At 34.7% G+C, this 10,957-nt stretch overlaps 1 protein-coding gene across 4 annotated transcripts in view; it reads left to right on the top strand.

The window, feature by feature from the left end:
• The window catches only part of LOC144969924 (uncharacterized), a 26,855-nt gene extending 16,159 nt beyond the window's left edge, over positions 1-10,696 (top strand). The window contains exons 1-4 of one of the 4 annotated variants that reach the window (XM_078908997.1): positions 3,162-3,446; positions 4,228-4,292; positions 7,430-7,494; positions 9,133-10,696. In XM_078908997.1, coding sequence (XP_078765123.1) covers positions 9,174-10,274 — 1,101 coding nt within the window. In that variant the 5' untranslated portion in view covers positions 3,162-3,446; positions 4,228-4,292; positions 7,430-7,494; positions 9,133-9,173 and the 3' untranslated portion in view covers positions 10,275-10,696. Of the gene's footprint in view, positions 1-3,161; positions 3,447-4,216; positions 4,439-7,429; positions 7,495-9,132 lie in introns of those variants that run through there. The other 3 variants (XM_078908996.1, XM_078908998.1, XM_078908995.1) reach the window with 3 other exon arrangements.
• Positions 10,697-10,957: the final 261 nt, after the last annotated feature.

Below are 10,957 nucleotides of genomic sequence, written 5' to 3' on the forward strand. Positions count from 1 at the left end.
TTTGTTGTTTTATGTCGTCGCATACAGGGCGCATGGGTAGATTGTTCTAACAATCCTCGGTACTTATGATATGTTGTGTTATGGTATTTTATGTTATGTTATGTTCTTATGTTATTTGTTCATGTTTAGTTGTAGGCGCTGTGATTTTCTGTCGTCGCAAACAAGGCGATTTATGATATGTTTTGTTTTTCGTTTCCCTGACTCAACTTGTCGGCTTTCCTTACTTTTTATTGGATGATTGTTCAATTTTAAGGCCAGATTGGCTAATCCCGACGTGCACATATTTTGCAGGTCTGATAACCGGACATAATTATGGGCCTGTTTGTTTAAATGGATAATAGATTGCGTTGGTTTAAGAGTATGTCCATGTCAACCACGGGCTCATGACGACGTGTACACATATACAGGTCTGATATATATATATATATATATATATATATATATATATATATATATATATATATATATATATATATATATATATATATAATATATATATATATATATATATATTATATATATAGTCCTCTAGATCGTTCATTTTCAAAGATTGTAAGGGTGAACATAAGACACTTGATACAAAACTTGGCTTGTGGACTTCTTATTTTTTCTCTTTTCCTATTCTCTGTCTTTTTTCTTTTAAGTAATTTGAGGGAAAGTGAGTAACACAACAATAAATAATTAATAATAATCATAATATAATAGAATGATAATTTGGCGTAATGACATTCCTGAAAAATATCTATTTAACCACTTTACTGTCGTACTCTAGAAAGTCGCGTATTTAAACAAAATTGGCCAGAAAAATGGTTCTTCAAATACCGATCGATTTAAATGACCCTCATCTTGACAAACACACTCAAACCCGGGACTTCGCCCTTCGCCCTTCAAATATCGATGGGCCAAGTCCCAGGTTTTTGAGAGTTTTTTTTTTTTTTATCAAGGTGAGTGTCATTTAAATCCATCGGTATTTGATGGACGAGTTTCCTGGCCAAAATGTTTAATTCATGTCTTTCCGGAGTACGGCAGTGAATCGGTTAAAATGCAGTGACATCTGTTGCGTTGACTTCCACATACAATGACAAAGCATTTAAAAAGAAGAAAAAAAATTGGTCACCTAGAAATATTTTACTTCAAATATTATCGACATATCAGGATGACTTACTACCAATTTAAGAATTTCGGTTAAGTGAGATTTGAACCTTAAAAAAAAAAGTTTAAATATGATACGTGCGTAGCCCAGATGTTCTAATATACAATGCGACGAAATGATAAGTTACATCTTTTTATAAATATATATACGATACATTTTTAATGTAATGGCCGCTCTCTTTGGTACGTGTTGTGTTGTCGACGTATTATTATTATATCATCATCGTCGTCGTCATCGTTGTCGTTGTTATTTATTGTTGTTGTTGTTAAAGCAAAATTGCAAATTAAAGACGAACGGGGCGCTACCGTAATATATAAAAAGTTGAGGACGTTGACATATTATTGAAGATAAATTAATAGTTGGACAGGATTGACGGTTGGGTATGGGGGGAGGAGGGGGGGGGGGATGGGTGGGAGGGAGTTATCGTGATGTGTCTATTCGGCGCGGCGGCGCGTGTTATCATACGGATAAATGGTTTTATTCAGCCCAGTCACACAACAACTCGAGCCTTGACACAATGGCTTCGTAATTCGATTTCTTTGCCACCCCGTGTTGTGTAATGTCGAATTTTGTGCCCCTTTTGTTGACGTGTTTTTGTCTGATTTTGTTATTTTTAGAAATATATTAATATTGTTACTCCCATATTTTGTTTTTTTCTTTTTTCTTTTACATTTTTGGGGCTATGAATGACGGTGCAATACTGTCAGTTATATTATGAAATCAATTACAGGCCGATTCTTTCGATAAAGGAGACTGTGTCTATTTCAAAACACATGCTATGAAAATGGTGATGTTTGTTCATTTTCCCTTTTATCATTTGCTTGAAATTCGTGTCAGACGTTTTTTAATCATATAAACCAAAGTATGACTAGTTCATTTTGTTTGTTTGTCTGTCTGTTTGTTTGAGTGAGCTTGGAATGTCAACCAAATAGTCATATCCCATGTTCGAATCTAGTTGGATATTTTGGCGTTCCTTTAGAGGGGTGTTTTGGTAGAGAAATAAATACCAACATAAGCAAATTAAAGAGAGAAAGAAAATCAAGTTTATTATTATTATTATTATTATTATTATTATTATTATTATTATTATTATTATTATTATTATTATTATTATTATTGTTATTGTTATTATTATTATCATTATTAATATTTTTATCATTTTTATCATCATTATCATCATTATTATTGTTGTTATTATTATTATTATTATTATTATTATTATTATTATTATTATTATTATTATTATTATTATTATTATTATTATTATTATTATTATTATTATTATTATAAGTTTTATTGCTGTTGTTGTTACTTATTATTATTTAAATCGTATAGACATGAACATGCCAAGCTCCATTTATTGGCCAATCCTATCCTAGATAATTTGGGTGGAATCAAATGAGTTAGCCAGCTATTAATTCTTCAAAGCGCATGCGTTCACTTTTATTTTCAAAGTCATGTTGTCGTTTTTTCAGCACACGATGCTAGTAATTTCGTGTTAACCCTTTTACTTTTACCTGACATTTACTTTTAATTTGGTCTGGTAACCTAAACTGTTTATGGTCCCATCGTTGTAATGGAAACGGCCACAAATTATATTATCCATAAATTATGCGCTTGGCCATGTCAGACTGCAATAGGTTTTTATTCTAAAATTATTGTATGATCGAACAGGACTTATATTTTATTATGTATACTATCATCCAAGTAACTGCCAGGGTGTTTTTGTAATGTAGGACAGTCAACTTGTCCTTACTACCGCTACTTTAAATTCTGATATAGCAGAACGCAAATTTGCTATTATTGCAATTTTATTTCCATTTATCTCTACGTTAGAGTTTCACAATAACATTGTAAGCAGATGTCAATATCTGGGTTTCTAATATATATTTTAAAAAATGGGGGACAAAAATAAATGCCACATTCACCCATTCGAAAACAACAACAACAACATGCCAGTAGTGTGTTTGATAACCCCGGAAGTGGAAACAGAGGTCAACCACATTTCGGGTCAAACTAGGTTGAAGAACGAACGAGCGAAGGAACGAGCATAGATTAGAACCTCCTAAATAATGTTTACTTGGTCATGTTGGCCGCAACCTATCGGTAACGTTCAGCAGCGCAGACTAGATTTACTTACTTTGCATTTGAAAACATGTGCCAAAAGTTGAATCGTTCTTAGTTTTGCCACGTTAGTGACTGGATCGATAAAGTCTTGTCTGGATGCAAAGGAGGGGGAGTGGGAGAAAGGACGCACTGTTTTTCACAGCACAGCGGCGAACTTGTCTGTAGGGTTGCCAGATTATTTTTCAACAAAATGCCAGGGGAAGACTCAAAAAATGCCAAAACACTCAAAAAAATGCCAAAGTCTGTTGACACCCACCCCCACCAAGAAAACTACTCACTTTTGATAGACAATTTACTATCATATCCTGGTGGCTTTCGTGTTTTCTTGTCTTTTTTTTTTTTTTTTTTTTTTTTTTTTTTTTTTGAATTATACTAAATTTCCTGTTGGGGTAATTTTTTACCTACTGACTACTAAGTACAGGCGACCATGACGCAAATATACACGAGTTTTGCAGGAGATTCACAGAAAACTTACGAGGATACTTGTCGAGGGCTGAATTTGAGTGAATATCTGAGGGAGGCAGGGCTAGTTCAGGGTGTGAGTTTTAATAGCAAAGTTTTCCGATGTGAAGAGATTTGTTTTTATGCGTTTAGAATTAATTAAGAAAAGGTGTCATTTGAAGTATAATATAGATAGAATGCGCTTGGCCAAGGAGTTCACAACATTGCCATCCGGAAGTATAACGGACCAACACACAAACTCCGTGTAACCATGAACTTTTATAGTTAATACAGTTTAGTGAGAACATTTCACAAACGCGGATGGCAAAAACAATAACAAAGGCTTGAGTGACGTCATCTGCATACTATCTATACAGGAAAAGAAAATGCCAAATGAAAATGCCAAATGCCAAATGATTTTTCTAATGCCAAACGGTTTTCAAAAATGCCAGATTTTTGGAATCTGGCATTTAAAATGCCAAACTGGCAACCCTGCTTGTCTGTAGTGTGTAGTGAAGGACCGTAGATATGGCGGCCACGGACGGATAATGTTCTTGTTCTTGGCAAGCAGGTTCGTTGGCAGTTAATGCGTGGTGGTTAAAGCTAGATTCTGAATGTGTAGTGTTGTGCTAATACCTATGGCCTCGTTTAGCTGCAAGCTGTAGATTTTCACATAAAATGGCATGTCTTCATTGACTCTACCGCAGGTGTAATGAGGTAATTCGGTCGGCATTGGCAGTATCCTTATTATTATTATGTTCATTACTTAATATTATGAGGTCATATCTCGTGCTAGTGCTACCCATAGAGAAATTAAATGACGACTACAGTGTCGAGCCCATCTGAGTCTGAGTGAGACCCCCTTCTTTCCCTGCTAGCTACTCACTTATTCTCATCACAAGGTGGTGAGAGTTATTTTTACTCACAATTTTTTACACTCAAGTGTTGCTGGGTAATACTAGAGAATAGCAATAGCATCGACCTCATTGTTGTTGGGTCAAGATCGGATGTGTATGTGTAAACAGAACCAAAAATTGGCGTAATTTGAATAAGAAGTCTAATACTAATACATTTCTCATTGGTATTGAGGCTAAGGCTATACTATTTCTTTCTATAAGCTTGGCATCAATGAATATTTCAACATTAGGTCTACATCTGGAAGGTATATAACCTATATAAGAGGTTGCATTGATCTTGATATAGTAAAAATCGATCAGTATAAGGGTGGAAATAATAAAGAAAGGGGCAGGTGGTAGTATTAAAAGGGGGAAATTTGAAATATATAAATGAAAAGTGACCTTAAACATACATTTCTATTTTTACCTTTTTTTCCCTCTCAGGATAACTTTTTATTGGAGGCTGTGATAGCACAGTTAGTCGAGTATTTGCTTCACAAGCAAAGGGACTGAGATTGGTCCCAGGTGAATTGAAGATTTTTTTCTGCTGCCCCGTCCACCCGACAGTGATTGGGTAACTGGGTCTGTTCACTGTTAGATCTGGCATAAAGTACTTTGCAATAGACAAGCGTCCTATCAAAAGGATGAGAAGCAATTGCTATTGCCCGTTTCTTGCTATTGAAACTAGGATAAACTCCGGCTCCTTGGGCCTATGAAGGATTATTATTATTATTATTATTATTATTATTATTATTATTATTATTATTATTATTATTATTATTATTATTATTATTAGCAGTAGTAGTAGTAGTAGTAGTAGTAGTAGTAGTACTTATATTTCTATTATTATTACTACTACTACAATTGTTACCAAGTCATGCACCGGTACGAAATAGCTGGGTTAACAATACTGGAGTATGCACTGTATATTAATTCGAGTAACCAATCTAAAATAAAAACTTTTTTTTCTAATTCAGCTAAATTTTTATTTTGCTGTCAATAGAATTAGAGTGGGAGGCACACCGTTACAAAGAATAAAAGAAAATATTTAATCATGTCCTTCAAAACATAAGTGTTTTTTTTTTTTTTGGATTTTTTTTCCTGTCCTGGCCCGTATTATTATTATTATTATTATTATTATTATTATTATTATTATTATTATTATTATTATTATTATTATTATTATTATTATTATTATTATTATTATTATTAATTTTATTATTATTATTATTATTATTATTATTATTATTATTATTATTATTATTATTATTATTATTATTATTATTATTACATGAGAAAACATGTTCTACAAATTGAAATCATAATTTTTTTAAAGCTTTGATTTTTGTGAAGATCACAGAAAGTCCCATTCCATTTTGAAAACGGACAAAGGTTTTATAGCTCGCTCTCTTTTATCCTGCTTAATCTGAGTCTCTGTTGAAATAGTTTTCTCTGTTATTCTCTGTCTTGATCATAATGACTTAAGCTTTGTGCGTGTGTTGTTTCCTTTGCGGATATGAATGTGTTGATTTTGGTGGGAGATTATTAACTTATATTTTTCTGGTTGTCGATGTCGGTGGATCTAATTTAGGACAGGTTGAAAGATTGTAATAGTAATAAACAACTTAAAAACTAGGAAAGCCCAGTACTGATCCAGGGTCAGTTTTGCTCAGACCTGTGGTCTTACCTCTGTGTCCAGAAGGTACGAGTTCAACTACCTGGCAAGCTGTGTGGCCTTGAGCCTTGAGCTTATTTTGCATTGCTGCACTGCTGGTAAAGCCTGGGTTATTTGTATTTCCTTGGAACAGACCCCTAAAGAGAAATTTCCCCCTTGGAGATGAATAATAATAATAATATAAAAGGGAATTTTATTATATTATTTTTTATGTTTTTTGGTTTTTTATTTTATCATTGGGCCTCATGATTGAAGGAATTACCTTTTTCTCCTTGCCAGGAAATGAAATAAAAGAATAGAATAAACAGATCCTGACGTTATGTTTTTATATCTGGAGCAAGAATTGCATTTCAAAAGATCACATTTGTCAGCTCCTTTCAAGGGACGATAGAAGCGTCAATGAGAATGTAAAAGAGATATAATTATATGCATAGATTTGAATTGATTCCATTCGTGAATTGAATAGATTTGTAATCAATATATATCTATTTGAATTCATTTCCACTTTAACCCATTAACTCCCAAGACCCGAGTTTCTATCTCTCTTGGAATCATAATTTCTCCAGTTGTTTATCTCTGTGTAATGACAAATCTGATGCTGATATGACCTTAATGTGTTGCAAGCACCGTTTAAAACCCTTAAAAACAAAAACATAATAACAAATCTGTTTTCACATAGAACTATTTAGTTAGTTTCCATTATTCTGTCACTCTAAAAGACCCTTTTATTGTACGATTTTGGCGAGATATCAATAAATTAAAATGACCCTTAACTTGTCGTGTAGATAAATAAATTATAACATTAAATAAATAGATAAATCACCTCAATCAAGAAGTGCCAGGTTTGGATTAGTTTTGGTTTTTTGGTCGACAAGTTGAAGCTCATTTCATTGATCTTTGAAGTGAAAAAAGTTGTTCGCCAGCCAAAATGAAGAGAGAATAATATAGCAGTAGTGAATGAAATAGAAGCTAACCCTGTCTGTGAAGGGTTAATCAATATAACACATTCAGAAGACTATCAAGAGATTAAAAATATTGAGCGAGTTGAGTCTTAACGTTGAAGAGTTACGATTATACACTAGCTATAAAATGAAACTGTCGTCAGAGATTGATTTTCTGTTTGTCTTTTCATTCCAGAATTTCTACTTAACCAGATCAACAAGTCTATGAACTGTTGTTTTCCTACAGTGAGAAAAAGGCCAGTAAGTATTGTGGTTCTTTATTTCTTCTTTTTTTAATTTAATTTTATTCATAATGATTCTATTTTTATTTTTTACAAACAAGTTGCATCTTTACTCTTTTTCTTTTTTTTTTTCCCCTCTTTCATTATATTTGGAAATGTGTGAATAAGGTGTTGATAAGAAATGGAAATTGCCTCTGAACTGTTGGCTTTTTTTTTTTTTTTTTCCTTTTTATTTATTTGGTTATTTTTCTCTTTTAGGGCTATACTTTTGTGTATTATGTGTGTATATGTCTGTGCGGCTGTATGTTCTTGTGGTATGACACTCGTTTTCGGATCCTTGGAAAAAGGCTCTTAGCTCCCATTCTCTTGCTGTACTCAAGTGTAAATGAGTACCTGACCGTTAACAGCATTGTCTCTATTGGAGAAAAAAAAATTATATCGCCTAACAGGTGTCATGTCTTGTTCTACATGTTATATGTTGCTGTTGGTCAGGGACCGTTTATAAAAAGCTTTTAGCATGTTTAATGGATATTGCGCTATATAAAAGCTCAAGTTTTTAAATTTTTTATATGTCTGTCTGTTTGTATGTCTTGTCTATAAAATGTGTTACAGGTATTGCACGTGGTAATGTTGGTTTTCATCACATCTGTATCCCATATGAATAATTGGTAATAGCAATGTAACCTATTGGCACTTGTGTAGGTATGCATTCATATTAATGTGTGCGGGGTGGATGGGGTGGTTGCGCATAAAAATTCAGTTAATAAATGATAAAGATTATGAATTTACTATTTTGTGAATTTGTTTAGTTTTTCCATCTCGGAATCTCATATTACATGTAGCCAAGGGTGTTTTAAATAGCTGGGATGCTTGGCAAATGATTGCTGTATTTATTTTCTGTTTACCACCCTGCGTCATTTCATTTATGCATAGTTAGAAGTCAGGCCGTGAATTGTTATCCAGATATTTTGAGAAATTGGATACAATACAACAGTTTTGAGCATAGGTCCCATACCCTCTTGAAATATTGTTCTTCATTCTCATTTAAATTAAAGTTAAAGACGTAGGTATTCAGGTTTTTTGATATAATAAATTTTCAATTCAAATTTCTTTGGAATAATGAGATTTACACGGATGGCCATGGTCGACTCTTACTTTCAGTTTAGGAGTTTTAACTCACTCAACCCTGACAATCCGTAGTTTACTCGGGTTACTTTTACCCCATGCCTATTTATTACATTTTTATGAGACAAATTTTGGGCGTAGTAAAAAAGCTAATGTTATAAGTTTTTGCACGTTAATGGTAGTTGTTAATGTACATAGTCATTTTTATATATTTTTATCAATTTTGAAAAGTAGCAAAAATCTCTAGGATTGGGTGAGTTAAGGTGTTTTGATTACAATGGTCTTAGATGCTCATTATGATCTCTCTATATTTCAGTTACTAATTGATTGAATAAAAGACGAGTGCATGTGTTGTAAGCAACGTTTTTAACAATTTTTGAGATCTCATCTGTTAAAATTCTTCAAATAAGTCACCACCACAGATCAAGATTATTATATTTTATTCTTCTTTTTTTTTTAGATTAAATATCATTAAAATATTTCTGTCTACTCTTGATTATTTATTGTTTTTCATCTTTATCTTTCTTTTCAGTCTCTGAGGATGCTACCTCGGTTGCGCGGAGAAGTAGTGGAATGAGAGCATCTCTTCGAACCATTCCCCTGGCAGATCCTAACTTAGCGGACTCCGTCATTACCTTGGACCAGTTCCGCCCAGGCCCGCGAGCCACAAATGACTACGTGGACAGTCCCCGGGCCGTGGCCACCCCACCCATCAAGCCACACCTCACACATCACCACCACTCTACACATTCACAGCCACTCATCGGAGGAGGAGGTGGTGGTGGTGGTGGTGGCGGTGGAGGAACATCACCAGGTTTTGCACACAGAGTCCTCCCAGTTCGTACGGGGAGTTTAGGTGGTCGTATAGTAGGTGGCGATGGCGGTTTACGATCAACATCTGTTCTGTCACAACCACCACTATCTTCAGTGGTAATATCTCAACAGCCCTCGTCCAAAAAACCTGTTTGTAATCTGGATAAGAATAATTCTAACCTGGAGGATAGCGGCATTGGGATTGGAGGTATTCACAGCAGTGGTGGAGGGGAATTGAACGGGCTCAACAATGGAGATAGTAATGTATTTATTGGTGCTTCGGGGACCAATCATAGAATTGGAGGCGGAGGCGGTGGAATTATCTGTGAGAAATGTCACAAATGTAAGTGCAGTGACTGCACGGAGACCAAGCCCCTCCCGAGTCATTGGTGTTGCGGAAACGTGTGCGAAGTCAGTCCGGAGAAAGTTTTACACGCCTGCACCTGTTTCTGCTGTGTGAAAGCGGCCATGTACCACTGCGGCAACGAGGACGACTATGAAAATCCATGCGGGTGCTGTTCGACTTCTCATTGCGTGAGGCGATGGACGTTGATGTCGGTCATGGCGGTCTGTCTGCCGTGTCTCTGGGCTTACTGGCCGGCTCGGGGCTGCTTGGCCGCTTGTACCGCTGCGTACAACCGATGTTGGCGAGGCCGAAAGGGCTGTAACTGTCAGTGCAATAATAGTATAATGAAACTAGACCCTGATACTAATAAAAGTAAAAGTTCTGTGCTTTCAAGAGGAAACGGTGGTGGCAGTGGAAGTGGGGGAACGTCAGGGGGTGGTGGAGGGGCTTCAAAAAACTCTCAAAGTAGAAGACACTTGTTGATGGACTCCGATAGCTCCTCAACAAGTACCTGACGTGATATTTTTTAATTATTATTGTTATTATTATTATAAAATAATATTATGTACTGTTGTGTTAATTCTTTTTCCTCAGCTTTGATTGTTACTGAAATCTCTAAGTATGCTCATACGAGGATCAGTAATTGATTACTTTAACTGTTAATTTTGGTGAAACTTTGTTCATGAATACTTGCTCTCACTGTTGTTATTGATGTTGTTGATGTCAGTCACTCTCTTCGAATCATCTAACGTTTAGTAAAGTAAATTTAATACATTTGAATCGCTTGATAAATTAATCAAGTCCATGTGTAAGTTATGTTTAGTTGAATAACTTTCTTTCATCCCACGATAATGTTATTTTAGTTTAAACAGTTTTTATGCCCTTTCAGTTCAAAGACATTCAAAAAATGTTATAGAATTATTCTCTAATTTAAAAATTTCACATAATATATTCCTACTCAGACAAGTGCTTGCATCGTTGTAAAGTCATATCATGAAATATTGAATTACCTTTTATTTAAAGTTTTAATGGCAAATATAGCTTGAACAGACTGGAAAACATAACTTTTTTATTATAAAAGAGAGAGAGAGAGAGAGAGGGGGGGGGGAGGAATGATAATCCCAATTAGTCGTCGCACAGGTTGCTGTCTTGGCATTCCAAATGTTGCCATCTAGTTGGAGCTCGGCTGTACTTGCAA

The sequence above is a fragment of the Berghia stephanieae genome, chromosome 4, assembly GCF_034508935.2.
Source record: "Berghia stephanieae isolate SIO BIC M18660-M18661 chromosome 4, UCSD_Bste_1.3, whole genome shotgun sequence".
In the NCBI taxonomy this organism is placed as follows: Eukaryota; Metazoa; Mollusca; class Gastropoda; order Nudibranchia; family Aeolidiidae; genus Berghia; species Berghia stephanieae.